The sequence below is a fragment of the Cherax quadricarinatus genome, chromosome 8 (assembly GCF_038502225.1).
Source record: "Cherax quadricarinatus isolate ZL_2023a chromosome 8, ASM3850222v1, whole genome shotgun sequence".
Classification (NCBI taxonomy): domain Eukaryota; kingdom Metazoa; phylum Arthropoda; class Malacostraca; order Decapoda; family Parastacidae; genus Cherax; species Cherax quadricarinatus.
In genome coordinates, this window is record NC_091299.1 from 11,446,066 (window position 1) to 11,469,011 (window position 22,946).

Here is a 22,946-nt window from a genome sequence, read left to right on the forward strand (position 1 = left end):
CCCCCCCACCTCAGGCGCTGTACAATCCTACGGGTTTAGCGCTTCCCCTATGATTATAATAAATGTCCAATCCCACAATAAACACAACAAAGTTAGAAGACATGAACATTTAAACTTTTGCTCGCCTTATTACCTGGAGTTTACCTGGAGAGAGTTTCGGGGGTCAACGCCCCCGCGGCCCGGTCTGTGACCAGGCCTCCTGGTGGATCAGCGCCTGATCAACCAGGCTGTTGCTGCTGGCTGCACGCAAACCAACGTACGAGCCACAGCCCGGCTGATCAGGAACTGACTTTAGGTGCTTGTCCAGTGCCAGCTTGAAGACTGCCAGGGGTCTGTTGGTAATCCCCCTTATGTGTGCTGGGAGGCAGTTGAACAGTCTCGGGCCCCTGACACTTATTGTATGGTCTCTTAACGTGCTAGTGACACCCCTGCTTTTCATTGGGGGGATGGTGCATCGTCTGCCAAGTCTTTTGCTTTCGTAGTGAGTGATTTTCGTGTGCAAGTTCGGTACTAGTCCCTCTAGGATTTTCCAGGTGTATATAATCATGTATCTCTCCCTCCTGCGTTCCAGGGAATACAGGTTTAGAAACCTCAAGCGCTCCCAGTAATTGAGGTGTTTTATCTCCGTTATGCGCGCCGTGAAAGTTCTCTGTACATTTTCTAGGTCGGCAATTTCACCTGCCTTGAAAGGTGCTGTTAGAGTGCAGCAATATTCCAGCCTAGATAGAACAAGTGACCTGAAGAGTGTCATCATGGGCTTGGCCTCCCTAGTTTTGAAGGTTCTCATTATCCATCCTGTCATTTTTCTAGCAGATGCGATTGATACAATGTTATGGTCCTTGAAGTTGAGATCCTCCGACATAATCACTCCCAGGTCTTTGACGTTGGTGTTTCGCTCTATTTTGTGGCCAGAATTTGTTTTGTACTCTGATGAAGATTTAATTTCCTCATGTTTACCATATCTGAGTAATTGAAATTTCTCATCGTTGAACTTCATATTGTTTTCTGCAGCCCACTGAAAGATTTGGTTGATGTCCGCCTGGAGCCTTGCAGTGTCTGCAATGGAAGACACTGTCATGCAGATTCGGGTGTCATCTGCAAAGGAAGACACGGTGCTGTGGCTGACATCCTCGTCTATGTCGGATATGAGGATGAGGAACAAGATGGGAGCTAGTACTGTGCCTTGTGGAACAGAGCTTTTCACCGTAGCTGCCTCGGACTTTACTCTGTTGACGACTACTCTCTGTGTTCTGTTAGTGAGGAAATTATAGATCCATCGACCGACTTTTCCTGTTATTCCTTTAGCGCGCATTTTGTGCGCTATTACGCCATGGTCACACTTGTCGAAGGCTTTTGCAAAGTCTGTATATATTACATCTGCATTCTTTTTGTCTTCTAGTGCATTTAGGACCTTGTCGTAATGATCCAGTAGTTGAGACAGACAGGAGCGACCTGTTCTAAACCCATGTTGCCCTGGGTTGTGTAACTGATGGGTTTCTAGATGGGTGGTGATCTTGCTTCTTAGGACCCTTTCAAAGATTTTTATGATATGGGATGTTAGTGCTATTGGTCTGTAGTTCTTTGCTGTTGCTTTACTGCCCCCTTTGTGGAGTGGGGCTATGTCTGTTGTTTTTAGTAACTGAGGGACGACCCCCGTGTCCATGCTCCCTCTCCATAGGATGGAAAAGGCTCGTGATAGGGGCTTCTTGCAGTTCTTGATGAACACAGAGTTCCATGAGTCTGGCCCTGGGGCAGAGTGCATGGGCATGTCATTTATCGCCTGTTTGAAGTCATTTGGCGTCAGGATAACATCGGATAGGCTTGTGTTAATCAAATTTTGTGGCTCTCTCATAAAAAATTCATTTTGATCTTCGACTCTCAGTCTGGTTAGCGGCTTGCTAAAAACTGAGTCATATTGGGACTTGAGTAGCTCACTCATTTCCTTGCTGTCATCTGTGTAGGACCCATCTTGTTTAAGTAGGGGCCCAATACTGGACGTTGTTCTCGATTTTGATTTGGCATAGGAGAAGAAATACTTTGGGTTTCTTTCGATTTCATTTATGGCTTTTAGTTCTTCCCGCGATTCCTGACTCCTAAAGGATTCTTTTAGCTTAAGTTCGATGCTTGCTATTTCTCTGACCAGTGTCTCCCTGCGCATTTCAGATATATTGACCTCTTTTAGCCGCTCTGTTATTCTTTTCCGTCGCCTGTAAAGGGAGCGCCTGTCTCTTTCTATTTTACATCCACTCCTCCTTTTTCTTAGAGGAATAAGCCTTGTGCATACATCGAGTGCCACCGAGTTAATCTGTTCTAGGCATAAGTTTGGGTCTGTGTTGCTTAGTATATCTTCCCAGCTTATATCGGTTAGGACTTGGTTTACTTGGTCCCACTTTATGTTTTTGTTATTGAAGTTGAATTTGGTGAATGCTCCCTCGTGACTAGTCTCATTTTGTCGGTCTGGGGCTCCACGCATACATGTCTGAACCTCAATTATGTTGTGATCTGAGTATATTGTTTTTGATATGGTGACATTTCTTATCAGATCATCATTGTTAGTGAAGATGAGGTCTAGTGTATTCTCCAGTCTAGTAGGCTCTATTATTTGCTGGTTTAAATTGAATTTTGTGCAGAGATTTAAAAGCTCGTGTGAGTGTGAGTTTTCATCAGAGCTGCCTCCTGGTGTTATTACTGCAACAATATTATTTGCTATATTCCTCCATTTTAGGTGCCTTAAGTTGAAATCCCCCAGGAGCAAGATGTTGGGTGCAGGAGCTGGAAGATTTTCCAGACAGTGGTCAATTTTTAACAGCTGTTCCTGGAATTGCTGGGATGTTGCATCCGGAGGCTTGTAGACTACCACAATGACTAGGTTTTGGTTCTCGACCTTTACTGCTAAAACTTCCACTACGTCATTTGAGGCATTAAGCAGTTCTGTGCAAACAAGTGACTCTGCAATGTACAGGCCAACCCCCCCCCCTTTTGCCTGTTCACTCTGTCACATCTGTATAGGTTGTAACCTGGGATCCATATTTCGTTGTCCAAGTGATCCTTTATGTGGGTCTCAGTGAAAGCCGCGAACATTGCCTTTGCCTCTGCAAGCAGTCCACGGATGAAAGGTATTTTGTTGTTTGTTGCTGGCTTTAGACCCTGTATATTTGCAAAGAAGAATGTTATCGGACTGGTGGTATTGTTGGTACTGGGGGGGGATTTTTTTTCCGGCATTAGTATCTGTATCTGTTGGTTTGGAGTGGAGGCCATCGACTGTGGTTCCACTCCAGGAATGACTGGATTTGGTGTACGATTTCTGCCATTTCCTGCCAGTTTTTTTTTCCTTCCTGGCACTAAAAAACCTCTCCCTCTTGAGTGGCTGTGGCTACCCAGGTTTTCCCATGGCCTGGATGTTTTGTATCTTTTTGTCCCCTTTAGATGGTATGCCTGGCAATTTAAGTTATAGCACAGTCTTTCCTGTACTGAAGAGGTACACATTTCAGGGTGAAAAAGCTTACAGGAAGGGAGTTTGCATTTTCCTGTTGTCATATGGGCATGACATTTTCTAGGGTGGTCATAGTTGCATGTCCCATCTGTTTTTCCAGATTTCCCATGCCAGCAGATACCAAGTGCATAGTATGTGCACAGGCTTGGTTTCCGTTTGCCTTGGGTTTCTGTGACTGTATTCCCTGTTGGTGCATGTTTCCCTGTCTTATTCCTATCCTCCCTAGCACCAACAATGGAGCTCCCACCAGTTGTTTTTGGTAATTTATCCTCACTATTGCTATTGGAGTCCTCTTGTTTGCTATTTCCTGCGGTATTTCTAGTTTGCAATATTGGTTTTATCTTATCTTTGACTACACTTGTTTCCCTACTATGGCTCCTGTCCTCTATGAGGTCATTTATATGTATTCCTTCCTGCGTATAATTCCCGACTACCTGGACAAAATCTCCAGCTTCACCATTACTGTCTCCCAGGACAGTATCTCCAGCTTCACCATTTCTGTCTCCCAGGACAGCACCTCCAGCTTCACCATTACTGTCTCCCAGGACAGCACTATCAGCCCCACATTTACTGACTACCAGGACATCACCTCCAGCCTTACAGTTTGTGACTACATGGCCAGTATCAAGGGCAGTACCATTCAGCCCAGACTTTTTATGTTCCCATCTGTTGTAGAAAGCTTCCAGGTTTTCTATGAAAGCAGCTTTGATGTTATCCTCTTTTAATACCCTTGTGATTTTAGTCCACAGATTTTCCTCATTTGGGCATACCCAAAAACACTTCTCTGTTTTAATACTGCTTGTAGCTAGTTCTGGGATATCTGCACAAGGAGCGTGACACCAATTTCCACAAAAATGACAATTTATCCATGTGGAAGCCCGTTTGTTTGACTGACCACAGACTACACACAGCTTCATAATGATTTGAATGGTTGATTTACTGCAATTCTACTAGCAACCTCTTGAATATTATATTAATAACCTTAAATGAAGCTCTAGCTATTTGTATTTCTGTTTCTAACTCTTTTTGTATATTGGGCAGCTTACCGTCACGTTCCTGATTTTTAATGTTTGTGTTTATAAGGGCGCCTACAAACCCATCCGTTTACAGTCTGCTTTATTGTCCAACGAAACTGTTTGAAACCAGTCCCGGGTTCGGACCAGTCAAGGGTTCGGACCAGTCAAGGGTTCGGACCAGTCAAGGGTTCGGACCAGTCGATCTGCTCTGATCAGTGGGTCACTTATTTAAAACATACTGGTCGGTGATTTGAGCTAACACATGAAGGATCTACTGGAAATTATCTACCCGAGTAATATGTGATTTGACTGATACAAAAGTATAACTTGCGTGTTGAAGAGCCGGTGATATCTGGCAGCTCCTACAATGACGTACAGTCGACCTCTTTGTTTATCAATCGCTGTATCTGGCTTTTCTATTTTTTTTTTTTTTTTTTTTCCGTCTCCACCACAATAAATGCTATATTATCACTATAGTTGACTGGTGCAAATTTTGGAGGAAGGACGCTTTTTCTGTAGTAATAATTGCTTCTCGTTGTGTATATTGCGACCGCTGGTAACTACAGGTTATATGAAATTCACAGTAACGTCTCGTATTTCAAGAAAAAGAAACTAATGAAAGTCACTCCACTCCACTAAGTACCATTATAATACTGGTTAGTTGCTACTACAACACTGTATTCTGCTATTCACTGGTATCACTAGATTATATGCGAGTACACTAGCAGGCCAGGAAGATTATTAAAAACAGCTGACCTGTGGTAAGTTGAAGATTGAGACACTTATGCAGCATATGGAAATCTTTATTCAGGAAACGTTTCGCCACACAGTGGCTTCATCAGTCCAATACAAAGAGGAAGGCGTAAGGAGAGGAGGAGAATGAGGTAATCAGTCCCTCAACCTGGAGTCGATGTGTTCAGTCCATCAATCTTGTAGAATGTACAGCATAGGGCCGTAGACGTGGCTTATATACTGTAGTGAGGTGACGTGAAGCAGATGGAGGCGGGGTCATAGTGGTACCATCCACTAGTCGAAGTAGGTCTTCGTCCAAAGGTTGAACAAGTGTTGAAGAATTCTTTGTAACAAGATCCCATGATGCTGCAGTGTCCGACAGTTGTGATGAATGGTTTGAAAAACCGACAAGTTGAAGATTGAGACACTTATGCAGCATATGGAAATCTTTATTCAGGAAACGTTTCGCCACACAGTGGCTTCATCAGTCCAATACAAAGAGGAAGGCGTAAGGAGAGGAGGAGAATGAGGTAATCAGTCCCTCAACCTGGAGTCGATGTGTTCAGTCCATCAATCTTGTAGAATGTACAGCATAGGGCCGTAGACGTGGCTTATATACTGTAGTGAGGTGACGTGAAGCAGATGGAGGCGGGGTCATAGTGGTACCATCCACTAGTCGAAGTAGGTCTTCGTCCAAAGGTTGAACAAGTGTTGAAGAATTCTTTGTAACAAGATCCCATGATGCTGCAGTGTCCGACAGTTGTGATGAATGGTTTGAAAAACCGACAAGTTGAAGATTGAGACACTTATGCAGCATATGGAAATCTTTATTCAGGAAACGTTTCGCCACACAGTGGCTTCATCAGTCCAATACAAAGAGGAAGGCGTAAGGAGAGGAGGAGAATGAGGTAATCAGTCCCTCAACCTGGAGTCGATGTGTTCAGTCCATCAATCTTGTAGAATGTACAGCATAGGGCCGTAGACGTGGCTTATATACTGTAGTGAGGTGACGTGAAGCAGATGGAGGCGGGGTCATAGTGGTACCATCCACTAGTCGAAGTAGGTCTTCGTCCAAAGGTTGAACAAGTGTTGAAGAATTCTTTGTAACAAGATCCCATGATGCTGCAGTGTCCGATAATTGTGATGAATGGTTTGAAAAACCGACAAGTTGAAGATTGAGACACTTATGCAGCATATGGAAATCTTCATTCAGGAAACGTTTCGCCACACAGTGGCTTCATCAGTCCAATACAAAGAGGAAGGCGTAAGGAGAGGGGGAGAATGAGGTAATCAGTCCCTCAACCTGGAGTCGATGTGTTCAGTCCATCAATCTTGTAGAATGTACAGCATAGGGCCGTAGACGTGGCTTATATACTGTAGTGAGGTGACGTGAAGCAGATGGAGGCGGGGTCATAGTGGTACCATCCACTAGTCGAAGTAGGTCTTCGTCCAAAGGTTGAACAAGTGTTGAAGAATTCTTTGTAACAAGATCCCATGATGCTGCAGTGTCCGACAGTTGTGATGAATGGTTTGAAAAACCGACAAGTTGAAGATTGAGACACTTATGCAGCATATGGAAATCTTTATTCACTAAACGTTTCGCCACACAGTGGCTTCATCAGTCCAATACAAAGAGGAAGGCGTAAGGAGAGGAGGAGAATGAGGTAATCAGTCCCTCAACCTGGAGTCGATGTGTTCAGTCCATCAATCTTGTAGAATGTACAGCATAGGGCCGTAGACGTGGCTTATATACTGTAGTGAGGTGACGTAAAGCAAATGGAGGCGGGGTCATAGTGGTACCATCCACTAGTCGAAGTAGGTCTTCTTCCAAAGGTTGAACAAGTGTTGAAGAATTCTTTGTAACAAGATCCCATGATGCTGCAGTGTCCGACAGTTGTGATGAATGGTTTGAAAAACCGACAAGTTGAAGATTGAGACACTTATGCAGCATATGGAAATCTTTATTCAGGAAACGTTTCGCCACACAGTGGCTTCATCAGTCCAATACAAAGAGGAAGGCGTAAGGAGAGGAGGAGAATGAGGTAATCAGTCCCTCAACCTGGAGTCGATGTGTTCAGTCCATCAATCTTGTAGAATGTACAGCATAGGGCCGTAGACGTGGCATCATGGGATCTTGTTACAAAGAATTCTTCAACACTTGTTCAACCTTTGGACGAAGACCTACTTCGACTAGTGGATGGTACCACTATGACCCCGCCTCCATCTGCTTCACGTCACCTCACTACAGTATATAAGCCACGTCTACGGCCCTATGCTGTACATTCTACAAGATTGATGGACTGAACACATCGACTCCAGGTTGAGGGACTGATTACCTCATTCTCCTCCTCTCCTTACGCCTTCCTCTTTGTATTGGACTGATGAAGCCACTGTGTGGCGAAACGTTTCCTGAATAAAGATTTCCATATGCTGCATAAGTGTCTCAATCTTCAACTTGTCGGTTTTTCAAACCATTCATCACAACTGTCGGACACTGCAGCATCATGGGATCTTGTTACAAAGAATTCTTCAACACTTGTTCAACCTTTGGACGAAGACCTACTTCGACTAGTGGATGGTACCACTATGACCCCGCCTCCATCTGCTTCACGTCACCTCACTACAGTATATAAGCCACGTCTACGGCCCTATGCTGTACATTCTACAAGATTGATGGACTGAACACATCGACTCCAGGTTGAGGGACTGATTACCTCATTCTCCTCCTCTCCTTACGCCTTCCTCTTTGTATTGGACTGATGAAGCCACTGTGTGGCGAAACGTTTCCTGAATAAAGATTTCCATATGCTGCATAAGTGTCTCAATCTTCAACTTGTCGGTTTTTCAAACCATTCATCACATGACCTGTGGTAAGTTTCTGGCGACTTCTGGCACCTGCCTCTATAGGCTTATCACTTCATTTACAAATTCACCTGTTTTCAAATGACACTTTAGCCTTTATCATCAATATACTAGGGAGCCACTGTAGTATACACTATACACTATGTATACTCAATGCTTTCAGGGAGACTTTCTTTCCTCTGACACAAAGTTCAAATATTATTATTTTTTTCACACGGGAAACAGGCCTATGATTCCCCTCTGGCAGTAAACTCTGCTAGGTAATGCACACTAATTCTCCTTTTTTGACTCAGTATATAATGTTTTCCGCCCAAGATTGGTTCCAGGCGCTAGAGGGATGTATCGTATAGGATTGATGACACAAATTAAAGTTCTAGCACGTAAGAGCGACCGTGAAAACACCAGAAAACCGGGAGCACAACGAGGCACGCTGACAGTCACGCGGATGTTCTACCTAGAAAATTATCTCCCAGGTTTTTCCCCATTATACATATCCTAGTGAGGTCTTGCAAATTCAGATAAAATATAACGGAAATGAGTTTGGTACTTTCTTGGGAGGGAGGTACAATTAAAGTTCCTGGAATTCTCAGTCTGGTGAATCCACAAGAGTTGCTTCTGTGGTCGTAAACAGCGAAAACTCTGGTTTTTTTTTTTCTATCCCTCAGGTCGTGGTGTTTGTCCACAGTATTTAAGCACTGAATAATAAGGGAAGTCTTATCAGGGCACTTCCAGCCCTGATGAAGGGCCATAAGTAACACTACTTAAAGGGTTTTGACTGGGTCACTGACCACCACTCAGTCCCCTCAAAATAAAGTGGATCCAGTTTGGGGGTGTGGCTGATTCTGAACCAAAGCTCAAACCTATGATTAATTACAGAACATTTGCTCCTAGGACCACTAACTATGTTTTCCCTTAAGAAACTTAAAATTTAAATCAGACTGAACATATATCTGCTAGGAAATTTGGTGGTAGTGAGAGCACAATTGGAGATTAATTTATAAGAGAACTGGATGAATGGATCCTCGTGTTAAACACAAAATATTTTAATATAACACATTAACACTTGCAAATTTATATATATATATATATATATATATATATATATATATATATATATATATATATATATATATATATATATATATATATATATATATATATATTTTTTATTTTTTTTTTTTTTTTATTATCACACAGGCCGATTCCCACCAAGGCAGGGTGGCCCGAAAAAGAAAAACTTTCACCATCATTCACTCCATCACTGTCTTGCCAGAAGGGTGCTTTACACTACAGTTTTTAAACTGCAACATTAACACCCCTCCTTCAGAGTGCAGGCACTGTACTTCCCATCTCCAGGACTCAAGTCCGGCCTGCCGGTTTCCCTGAATCCCTTCATAAATGTTACTTTGCTCACACTCCAACAGCACGTCAAGTATTAAAAACCATTTGTCTCCATTCACTCCTATCAAACACGCTCACGCATGCCTGCTGGAAGTCCAAGCCCCTCGCACACAAAACCTCCTTTACCCCCTCCCTCCAACCCTTCCTAGGCCGACCCCTACCCCGCCTTCCTTCCACTACAGACTGATACACTCTTGAAGTCATTCTGTTTCGCTCCATTCTCTCTACATGTCCGAACCACCTCAACAACCCTTCCTCAGCCCTCTGGACAACAGTTTTGGTAATCCCGCACCTCCTCCTAACTTCCAAACTACGAATTCTCTGCATTATATTCACACCACACATTGCCCTCAGACATGACATCTCCACTGCCTCCAGCCTTCTCCTCGCTGCAACATTCATCACCCACGCTTCACACCCATATAAGAGCGTTGGTAAAACTATACTCTCATACATTCCCCTCTTTGCCTCCAAGGACAAAGTTCTTTGTCTCCACAGACTCCTAAGTGCACCACTCACTCTTTTTCCCTCATCAATTCTATGATTCACCTCATCTTTCATAGACCCATCCGCTGACACGTCCACTCCCAAATATCTGAATACGTTCACCTCCTCCATACTCTCTCCCTCCAATCTGATATTCAATCTTTCATCACCTAATCTTTTTGTTATCCTCATAACCTTACTCTTTCCTGTATTCACCTTTAATTTTCTTCTTTTGCACACCCTACCAAATTCATCCACCAATCTCTGCAACTTCTCTTCAGAATCTCCCAAGAGCACAGTGTCATCAGCAAAGAGCAGCTGTGACAACTCCCACTTTGTGTGTGATTCTTTATCTTTTAACTCCACGCCTCTTGCCAAGACCCTCGCATTTACTTCTCTTACAACCCCATCTATAAATATATTAAACAACCACGGTGACATCACACATCCTTGTCTAAGGCCTACTTTTACTGGGAAAAAATTTCCCTCTTTCCTACATACTCTAACTTGAGCCTCACTATCCTCGTAAAAACTCTTCACTGCTTTCAGTAACCTACCTCCTACACCATACACTTGCAACATCTGCCACATTGCCCCCCTATCCACCCTGTCATACGCCTTTTCCAAATCCATAAATGCCACAAAGACCTCTTTAGCCTTATCTAAATACTGTTCACTTATATGTTTCACTGTAAACACCTGGTCCACACACCCCCTACCTTTCCTAAAGCCTCCTTGTTCATCTGCTATCCTATTCTCCGTCTTACTCTTAATTCTTTCAATTATAACTCTACCATACACTTTACCAGGTACACTCAACAGACTTATCCCCCTATAATTTTTGCACTCTCTTTTATCCCCTTTGCCTTTATACAAAGGAACTATGCATGCTCTCTGCCAATCCCTAGGTACCTTACCCTCTTCCATACATTTATTAAATAATTGCACCAACCACTCCAAAACTATATCCCCACCTGCTTTTAACATTTCTATCTTTATCCCATCAATCCCGGCTGCCTTACCCCCTTTCATTTTACCTACTGCCTCACGAACTTCCCCCACACTCACAACTGGCTCTTCCTCACTCCTACAAGATGTTATTCCTCCTTGCCCTATACACGAAATCACAGCTTCCCTATCTTCATCAACATTTAACAATTCCTCAAAATCTTCCTTCCATCTTCCCAATACCTCTAACTCTCCATTTAATAACTCTCCTCTCCTATTTTTAACTGACAAATCCATTTGTTCTCTAGGCTTTCTTAACTTGTTAATCTCACTCCAAAACTTTTTCTTATTTTCAACAAAATTTGTTGATAACATCTCACCCACTCTCTCATTTGCTCTCTTTTTACATTGCTTCACCACTCTCTTAACTTCTCTCTTTTTCTCCATATACTCTTCCCTCCTTGCATCACTTCTACTTTGTAAAAACTTCTCATATGCTAACTTTTTCTCCCTTACTACTCTCTTTACATCATCATTCCACCAATCGCTCCTCTTCCCTCCTGCACCCACTTTCCTGTAACCACAAACTTCTGCTGAACACTCTAACACTACATTTTTAAACCTACCCCATACCTCTTCGACCCCATTGCCTATGCTCTCATTAGCCCATCTATCCTCCAATAGCTGTTTATATCTTACCCTAACTGCCTCCTCTTTTAGTTTATAAACCTTCACCTCTCTCTTCCCTGATGCTTCTATTCTCCTTGTATCCCATCTACCTTTTACTCTCAGTGTAGCTACAACTAGAAAGTGATCTGATATATCTGTGGCCCCTCTATAAACATGTACATCCTGAAGTCTACTCAACAGTCTTTTATCTACCAATACATAATCCAACAAACTACTGTCATTTCGCCCTACATCATATCGTGTATACTTATTTATCCTCTTTTTCTTAAAATATGTATTACCTATAACTAAACCCCTTTCTATACAAAGTTCAATCAAAGGGCTCCCATTATCATTTACACCTGGCACCCCAAACTTACCTACCACACCCTCTCTAAAAGTTTCTCCTACTTTAGCATTCAAGTCCCCTACCACAATTACTCTCTCACTTGGTTCAAAGGCTCCTATACATTCACTTAACATCTCCCAAAATCTCTCTCTCTCCTCTGCATTCCTCTCTTCTCCAGGTGCATACACGCTTATTATGACCCACTTCTCGCATCCAACCTTTACTTTAATCCACATAATTCTTGAATTTACACATTCATATTCTCTTTTCTCCTTCCATAACTGATCATTTAACATTACTGCTACCCCTTCCTTTGCTCTAACTCTCTCAGATACTCCAGATTTAATCCCATTTATTTCCCCCCACTGAAACTCTCCTACCCCCTTCAGCTTTGTTTCGCTTAGGGCCAGGACATCCAACTTCTTTTCATTCATAACATCAGCAATCATCTGTTTCTTGTCATCCGCACTACATCCACGCACATTTAAGCAACCCAGTTTTATAAAGTTTTTCTTCTTCTCTTTTTTAGTAATTGTATACAGGAGAAGGGGTTACTAGCCCATTGCTCCCGGCATTTTAGTCGCCTCATACGACACGCATGGCTTACGGAGGAAAGATTCTTTTCCACTTCCCCATGGACAATAGAAGAAATAAAAAAGAACAAGAGCTATTTAGAAAAAGGAGAAAAACCTAGATGTATGTATATATATATATGCATGTGCGTGTCTGTGAAGTGTGACCAAAGTGTAAGTAGGAGTAGCAAGATATCCCTGTTATCTTAGCGTGTTTATGAGACAGAAAAAGAAACCAGCAATCCTACCATCATGCAAAACAGTTACAGGTTTTTGTTTCACAGTCATCTGGCAGGACGGTAGTACTTCCCTGGGCGGTTGCTGTCTACCAGCCTACTACCTAGAATATATATATATATATATATATCTATATATATATATATATATATATATATATATATATATATATATATATATATATATATATATTGCAAACTAGAAATACCGCAGGAAATAGCAAACAAGAGGACTCCACTAGCAATAGTGAGGATATATTACCAAAAACAACTGGTGGGAGCTCCATTGTTGGTGTTAGGGAGTATAGAAGTAAGACAGGGAAACATGCACCAACAGGGAATAAAGTCACAGAAACCCAAGGCAAACGGAAACCAAGCCTGCGCACATACTATGCACTTGGTATCTGCTGGCATGGGAAATCTGGAAAAACAGATGGGACGTGCAACTATGACCACCCTAGAAAATGCCATGCCCATATGACAACAGGAAAATGCAAACTCCCTTCCTGTAAGCTTTTTTCACCCTGAACTGTGTACCTCTTCAGTACAGGAAAGACTGTGCTATAACTTAAATTGCCAGGCATACCATCTAAAGGGGACAAAAAGATACAAAACATCCAGGCCATGGGAAAACCTGGGTAGCCAAAACCACTCAAGAGGGAGAGGTTTTTTAGTGCCAGGAAGGAAAAAAAAACTGGCAGGAAATGGCAGAAATCGTACACCAAATCCAGTCATTCCTGGAGTGGAACCACAGTCGATGGCCTCCACTCCAAACCAACAGATACAGATACTAATGCCGGAAAAAAAATCCCCCCCCAGTACCAACAATACCACCAGTCCGATAACATTCTTTTTTGCAAATATACACGGTCTAAAGCCAGCAACAAACAACAAACAACAAAATACCTTTCATCCGTGGACTGCTTGCAGAAGCAAAGGCAATGTTCGCGGCTTTCACTGAGACCCACATAAAGGATCACTTGGACAACGAAATATGGATCCCAGGTTACAACCTATACAGATATGACAGAGTGAACAGGCAAAAGGGGGGGGGGGTTGGCCTGTACATTGCAGAGTCACTTGTTTGCACAGAACTGCTTAATGCCTCAAATGATGTAGTGGAAGTTTTAGCAGTAAAGGTCGAGAACCAAAACCTAGTCATTGTGGTAGTCTACAAGCCTCCGGATGCAACATCCCAGCAATTCCAGGAACAGCTGTTAAAAATTGACAACTGTCTGGAAAATCTTCCAGCTCCTGCACCCAACATCTTGCTCCTGGGGGATTTCAACTTAAGGCACCTAAAATGGGGAAATATAGCAAATAATATTGTTGCAGTAATAACACCAGGAGGCAGCTCTGATGAAAACTCACACTCACACGAGCTTTTAAATCTCTGCACAAAATTCAATTTAAACCAGCAAATAATAGAGCCCACTAGACTGGAGAATACACTAGACCTCATCTTCACTAACAATGATGATCTGATAAGAAATGTCACCATATCAAAAACAATATACTCAGATCACAACATAATTGAGGTTCAGACATGTATGCGTGGAGCCCCAGACCGACATAATGAGACTAGTCACGACGGAGCATTCACCAAATTCAACTTCAATAACAAAAACATAAAGTGGGACCAAGTAAACCAAGTCCTAACCGATATAAGCTGGGAAGATATACTAAGCAACACAGACCCCAACTTATGCCTAGAACAGATTAACTCGGTGGCACTCGATCTATGCACAAGGCTTATTCCTCTAAGAAAAAGGAGGAGTAGATGTAAAATAGAAAGAGACAGGCACTCCCTTTACAGGCGACGGAAAAGAATAACAGAGCGGCTAAAAGAGGTCAATATATCTGAAATGCGTAGGGAGACACTGGTCAGAGAAATAGCAAGCATCGAACTTAAGCTAAAAGAATCCTTTAGGAGTCAGGAATCGCGGGAAGAACTAAAAGCCATAAATGAAATCGAAAGAAACCCAAAGTATTTCTTCTCCTTTGCCAAATCAAAATCGAGAACAACGTCCAGTATTGGGCCTCTACTTAAACAAGATGGGTCCTACGCAGATGACAGCAAGGAAATGAGTGAGCTACTCAAGTCCCAATATCACTCAGTTTTTAGCAAGCCGCTAACCAGACTGAGAGTCGAAGATCAAAATTAATTTTTTATGAGAGAGCCACAAAATTTGATTAACACAAGCCTATCCGATGTTATCCTGACGCCAAATGACTTCGAACAGGCGATAAATGACATGCCCATGCACTCTGCCCCAGGGCCAGACTCATGGAACTCTGTGTTCATCAAGAACTGCAAGAAGCCCCTATCACGAGCCTTTTCCATCCTGTGGAGAGGGAGCATGGACACGGGGGTCGTCCCACAGTTACTAAAAACAACAGACATAGCCCCACTCCACAAAGGGGGCAGTAAAGCAACAGCAAAGAACTACAGACCAATAGCACTAACATCCCATATCATAAAAATCTTTGAAAGGGTCCTAAGAAGCAAGATCACCACCCATCTAGAAACCCATCAGTTACACAACCCAGGGCAACATGGGTTTAGAACAGGTCGCTCCTGTCTGTCTCAACTATTGGATCACTACGACAAGGTCCTAAATGCACTAGAAGACAAAAAGAATGCAGATGTAATATATACAGACTTTGCAAAAGCCTTCGACAAGTGTGACCATGGCGTAATAGCGCACAAAATGCGTGCTAAAGGAATAACAGGAAAAGTCGGTCGATGGATCTATAATTTCCTCACTAACAGAACACAGAGAGTAGTCTTCAACAGAGTAAAGTCCGAGGCAGCTACGGTGAAAACCTCTGTTCCACAAGGCACAGTACTCGCTCCCATCTTGTTCCTCATCCTCATATCCGACATAGACAAGGATGTCAGCCACAGCACCGTGTCTTCCTTTGCAGATGACACCCGAATCTGCATGACAGTGTCTTCCATTGCAGACACTGCAAGGTTCCAGGCGGACATCAACCAAATCTTTCAGTGGGCTGCAGAAAACAATATGAAGTTCAACGATGAGAAATTTCAATTACTCAGATATAGTAAACATGAGGAAATTAAATCTTCATCAGAGTACAAAACAAATTCTGGCCACAAAATAGAGCGAAACACCAACGTCAAAGACCTGGGAGTGATCATGTCGGAGGATCTCACCTTCAAGGACCATAACATTGTATCAATCGCATCTGCTAGAAAAATGACAGGATGGATAATGAGAACCTTCAAAACTAGGGAGGCCAAGCCCATGATGACACTCTTCAGGTCACTTGTTCTATCTAGGCTGGAATATTGCTGCACACTAACAGCACCTTTCAAGGCAGGTGAAATTGGTGAAACGTTAAGAGACCATACAATAAGTGTCAGGGGGCCCGAGACTGTTCATCTGCCTCCCAGCACACATAAGGGGGATTACCAACAGACCCCTGGCAGTCTTCAAGCTGGCACTGGACAAGCACCTAAAGTCAGTTCCTGATCAGCCGGGCTGTGGCTCGTACGTTGGTTTGCGTGCAGCCAGCAGCAACAGCCTGGTTGATCAGGCTCTGATCCACCAGGAGGCCTGGTCACAGACCGGGCCGCGGGGGCGTTGACCCCCGGAACTCTCTCTAGATAAACTCCAGGTATATATATATATATATATATATATATATATATATATATATATATATATATATATATATATATATGTATATATATATATGTATATATATATATATATATATACATATATATATATACATATATATATATACATATATATATATATATATATATATATATATATATATATATATATATATATATATATATATATATATATATATATATATATATATATATATATATATATATATATATATATATATATATATATATATATATATATATATATATATATATATATATATATATATATATATATATATATATATATATATTCTAGGTAGTAGGCTGGTAGACAGCAACCGCCCAGGGAGGTACTACCGTCCTGCCAAGTGAGTGTAAAACGGAAACCTGTAATTGTTTTACACGATGGTAGGATTGCTGGTGTCTTTTTTTACTGTCTCGTACACATTCAAGATTTCAGGTACGTCTTGCTACTTCTACTTACACTTAGGTCACACTACACATGCATGTACAAGCATATATATGTATATATACACATCCCTCTGGGTTTTCTTCTATTTTCTTTCTAGTTCTTGTTCTTGTTTATTTCCTCTCACCTCCATGGGGAATTGGAACAGAATTCTTCCTCCGTAAGCCATGCGTGTTGTGAGAGGCGACTAAAATTCCAGGAGAAAGGGGTTAGTAACCTCTTCTCCTGTATATATTACTAAATGTAAAAGGAGAAACTTTCGTTTTTCCTTTTGGGCCACCCTGCATCGGTGGGATACGGCCCGTGTGTTGAATGAAAGAATATATATATATATATATATATATATATATATATATATATATATATATATATATATATATATATATATATATATATATATATATATATATATATATATATATATATTATTTTATTATCACACTGGCCGATTCCCACCAAGGCAGGATGGCCCGAAAAAGAAAAACTTTCACCATCATTCACTCCATCACTGTCTTGCCAGAAGGGTGCTTTACACTACAGTTTTTAAACTGCAACATTAACACCCCTCCTTCAGAGTGCAGGCACTGTACTTCCCATCTCCAGGACTCAAGTCCGGCCTGCCGGTTTCCCTGAATCCCTTCATAAATGTTACTTTGCTCACACTCCCACAGCACGTCAAGTATTAAAAACCATTTGTCTCCATTCACTCCTATCAAACACGCTCACGCATGCCTGCTTGAAGTCCAAGCCCCTCGCACACAAAACCTCCTTTACCCCCTCCCTCCAACCTTTCCTAGGTCGACCCCTACCCCGCCTTCCTTCCACTACAGACTGATACACTCTTGAAGTCATTCTGTTTCGCTCCATTCTCTATACATGTCCGAACCACCTCAACAACCCTTCCTCAGCCCTCTGGACAACAGTTTTGGTAATCCCGCACCTCCTCCTAACTTCCAAACTACGAATTCTCTGCATTATATTCACACCACACATTGCCCTCAGACATGACATCTCCACTGCCTCCAGCCTTCTCCTCGCTGCAACATTCATCACCCACGCTTCACACCCATATAAGAGCGTTGGTAAAACTATACTCTCATACATTCCCCTCTTTGCCTCCAAGGACAAAGTTCTTTGTCTCCACAGACTCCTAAGTGCACCACTCACTCTTTTTCCCTCATCAATTCTATGATTCACCTCATCTTTCATAGCCCCATCCGCTGACACGTCCACTCCCAAATATCTGAATACGTTCACCTCCTCCATACTCTCTCCCTCCAATCTGATATCCAGTCTTTCATCACCTAATCTTTTTGTTATCCTCATAACCTTACTCTTTCCTGTATTCACCTTTAATTTTCTTCTTTTGCACACCCTTTCAAATTCATCCACCAATCTCTGCAACTTCTCTTCAGAATCTCCCAAGAGCACAGTGTCATCAGCAAAGAGCAGCTGTGACAACTCCCACTTTGTGTGTGATTCTTTATCTTTTAACTCCACGCCTCTTGCCAAGACCCTCGCATTTACTTCTCTTACAACCCCATCTATAAATATATTAAACAACCACGGTGACATCACACATCCTTGTCTAAGGCGTACTTTTACTGGGAAAAAATTTCCCTCTTTCCTACATACTCTAACTTGAGCCTCACTATCCTCGTAAAAACTCTTCACTGCTTTCAGTAACCTTCCTCCTACACCATACACTTGCAACATCTGCCACATTGCCCCTTCTATCCACCCTGTCATACGCCTTTTCCAAATCCATAAATGCCACAAAGACCTCTTTAGCCTTATCTAAATACTGTTTACTTATATGTTTCACTGTAAACACCTGGTCCACACACCCCCTACCTTTCCTAAAGCCTCCTTGTTCATCTGCTATCCTATTCTCCGTCTTACTCTTAATTCTTTCAATTATAACTCTACCATACACTTTACCAGGTATACTCAACAGACTTATCCCCCTATAATTTTTGCACTCTCTCTTTTATCCCCTTTGCCTTTATACAAAGGAACTATGCATGCTCTCTGCCAATCCCTAGGTACCTTACCCTCTTCCATACATTTATTAAATAATTGCACCAACCACTCCAATATATATATATATATATATATATATATATATATATATATATATATATATATATATATATATATATATCTATATATATATATATATATATATATAGTCAACAAGTCGGCCGTCTCCCACCGAGGCAGGGTGACCCAAAAAGAAATAAAATCCCCAAAAAGAAAATACTTTCATCATTCAACACTTTCACCTCACTCACACATAATCACTGTTTTTGCAGAGGTGCCCAGAATACAACAGTTTAGAAGTATATATGTATAAAAATACACAATATATCCCTCCAAACTGCCAATATCCCAAACCCCTTCTTTAGAGTGCAGGCATTGTACTTCCCATTTCCAGGACTCAAGTCCGGTTATATAAAATAACCGGTTTCCCTAAATCCCTTTACTAAATATTACCCTGCTCACACTCCAACAGCTCGTCAGGTCCCAAATACCATTCGTCTCCATTCACTCCTATCTGACACGCTCACTTACGCTTGCTGGAAGTCCAAACCCCTCGCCCACAACACCTTTACCCCCTCCCTCCAACCTTTTCGAGGGGACGACCCCTACCCCGCCTTCCTTCCCCTACAGATTTATACACTCTCCATGTCATTCTACTTTGATCCATTCTCTCTAAATGACCAAACCACCTCAACAAACCCTTTTCCGCCCTCTGACTAATACTTTTATAAACTCCACACCTTCTCCTAATTTCCACACTCCGAATTTTCTGCATAATATTAACACCACACACTGCCCTTAGACAGGACATCTCCCCTGCCTCCAACCGCCTCCTCGCTGCAGCAGTTACAACCCAAGCATCACACCCATATAAGAGTGTTGGTACTATTATACTTTCATACATTCCCTTCTTTGCCTCCATAGATAACATTTTTTTGTCTCCACATATACCTCAACGCACCACTCACCTTTTTTCCTTCATCAATTCTATGATTAACCTCATCTTTCATAAATCCATCCGCTGACACGTCAATTTACAAAGGTAATGAACTCCAGGTAAGTCTGGTCACAATCATGACAAGTTACAAAGGTATTTACAGATTACAGAGGTACGTAATGGGTCCAGGGACTGGGCCCCCAAAGTTTTGATAGCTGAACTAGGTACAAAGGTAATGAGCTCACAAGTTACAAAGGTAATGAATTCTGTAGAATGGTTACTTACGTTTATACTTTGGCTACAATCATGAACAAATTATAGAGTAATGAGCAATTCACACTTCCACACCCGGTCACAACTGTAATGAGTTATTGGTGCAAATATTGATTGTTGAGTCACACACACCACTTTGTAAATTGTGAGTTCATTACCTTTGTAAATTGTGAGTTCATTACCTTTGTAAATTGTGAGTTCATTACCTCTGTAACTTGCTCAGCTATCAAAACTTTGGAGTCCAGTCCCTGGACCAATTATGTACCTCTGTAATCTTTTGACTACCGCCCACAGGATGGGTATGGGGTGCATAATAAACATATTAAACTAAACTGACACGTCAACTCCCAAGTATCTGAAAACATTCACTTCTTCCATACTCCTCCTCCCCAATTTGATATCCAATTTTTCTTTATGTAAATCATTTGATACCCTCATCACATTACTCTTTTCACTTTCAACTTTCTACCTTTACACACACTCCCAAATTCGTCCACTAACCTTTGCAATTTTTCTTTAGAACCTCCCATAAGCACAGTATCATCAGCAAAAAGTAACTGTGTCAATTCCCATTTTGTATTTGATTCCCCATAATTTAATCCCACCCCTCTCCCGAACACCCTAGCATTTACTTCTTTTACAACCCCATCTATAAATATATTAAACAACCATGGTTACATTACACATCCCTGTCTAAGACCTACTTTTACCGGGAAGTATTCTCCCTCTCTTCTACACACCCTAACCTGAGCCTCACTATCCTCATAAAAACTCTTTACAGCATTTAGTAACTTACCACCTATTCCATATATTTGCAACATCTGCCACATTGCTCTCCTAACCACTATCATATGCTTTTTCTAAATCCATAAATGCAATAAAAACTTCCCTACCTTTATCTAAATACTGTTCACATATATGCTTCAATGTATATATATATATATATATATATATATATATATATATATATATGGATTAATGCTAAATAATAATAATTAGTTATCCTATATAATATAAAGCACTAAATGTTTCTCTAACTGGGTACACTTTAATAATTAATGACAATAATAAAAAAATGTTAAACATTTTTCACATATGTTCATAAAGTAAGTAAAGTTACTGGATTTTTTCTAGAATTTTTGGTAATGTTACTGTGAATTACTTTATATATAGATGCCACTCTTCTTGTGAAGGTTGCTGTAAATTCAGATTTCAGTTTTGGTACTGAATATGAAAGATCCGTAAATTAGAAAGAGAAAAACACTGCTGAAGAGGCCTTAGAGTGAGATCAACATATTAAGCAGTCTTTTCAGACACAGGAAAAAGATCGTGCATTTAATATTAAGCTACTAATATATCATAGGAGGCTTAGAGACTCACGTGCTACTGGCATATTTTAGACCATCATATGCTGTTGGTACAAAATCCATCTGTTTGGCAAGAGTTTTGAACACCGTGGAGTCTGATTGGCTATAGAAGTTTCGGAACTGTATTCCGTAAGGTGGCATTGTCACCCTGTTAGAAGAAAAAATTATTTATTGGCTACTGTTTTGATTAAATATCTCTCACAATTCAGGATGACTGAAAACTGAACTTTTTGTCATGTGTAAATTTCATAATCGTTTATATTTACTGCATTTGTTTTATTTATTTTTAATTCATGTTTCCAGTATTACTGCATTGTGTAAAATCTTGGCATATTGCAGATGCTTTCTCTGTTCCTGTCATGTCATGTAGTGCACAAAGCATTCATCAATAGTTTTGGATAGGTACACGAACTGCTATTGTTCTCACCCTCCTAATGGGCCATGAGATTAAAATGGAATGAAAAAAAAGGCATTAGGATAAAAGCAGGCAAAGAACTGATAATCATTTTACACTAAATAGTGGAGTACTGTAGGTCAGGTCAGCCCACGAGCCATCACTGGGAAGAATATTGCCCACCTGATATACAGTATACCATGGTAGTACTTTTATGGATGGTCGTTAATAAACATGTTAAAAAAATATCTGTGATGTGATGAACATTTCATAAGAATATACTGGGTAAAGAATTTACTCAGACTTGAGTAGAAACTAATGAGATGGTAATGTATGACCTCAGAATAACAGAAAAGGGAAGACTTGAAAGAAAAGAATGTTAAGGAATGACTGCCAATTGTTTGCAGTGAGTACTGTATTTAATAGAAAAAGGATATAAAACTTTTTGCAGTGAGAAATTAAGTGCTAGCAATGACAGAAAATACAGTACTATTAAACCAGGGTACGGGTGGGAATCGAACTCATGGGAAGCAGAGTCGTAAAACTCCAGGTCAGCGCGTTAGCCACCGGGCCAGTTGGCTATAATAAGATTCATCTAACTGGCCTGGAGTTTTACAACCTGTTCGCTTCGAGCCCCACCTGTACGTTGGTTTGTTTGCAATCGTGTTATGACTTTATGAGTCAGTACTATTAATTTATCCAAACCTACATATGGGACCATAAACATATGAACTTTCACACACACACACATGTACCCAAGCTTTCATCATCCAGACTTATCCTCTTCACCCTTGCTACTCTGCTCCAGCTACATCCCCGGCCCTGCAGTGCTCTATGACCCTAGTGGGTTTAGCACTTCTTTTTTTTATTATAATAACGATATATGATCTAGTAGGTTTAGCGCTTGGTTTTGATTATAATAATAATACTTCATTTAGCAGCTTAATAATACGTCAACATCTGCAATAAGGCAAGACCAAAATTTAATGCTCGGTTACCTTATCTTGCTCTAACATTAATTTAAATGTACTTAACCTACAATAACCAAAT

General features: G+C 41.1%; 1 protein-coding gene across 1 annotated transcript in view; it reads right to left on the reverse strand.

Moving 5' to 3' along the window:
* The window catches only part of LOC128685416 (ionotropic receptor 93a-like), a 40,799-nt gene that overhangs the window by 11,789 nt on the left and 6,064 nt on the right, over positions 1-22,946 (reverse strand). The window contains exons 3-4 of the mRNA XM_070083088.1: positions 21,523-21,650; positions 19,685-19,694 (exon numbers count right to left, since the gene is read on the reverse strand). Coding sequence (XP_069939189.1) covers positions 19,685-19,694; positions 21,523-21,650 — 138 coding nt within the window. The remainder of the gene's footprint in view (positions 1-19,684; positions 19,695-21,522; positions 21,651-22,946) is intronic.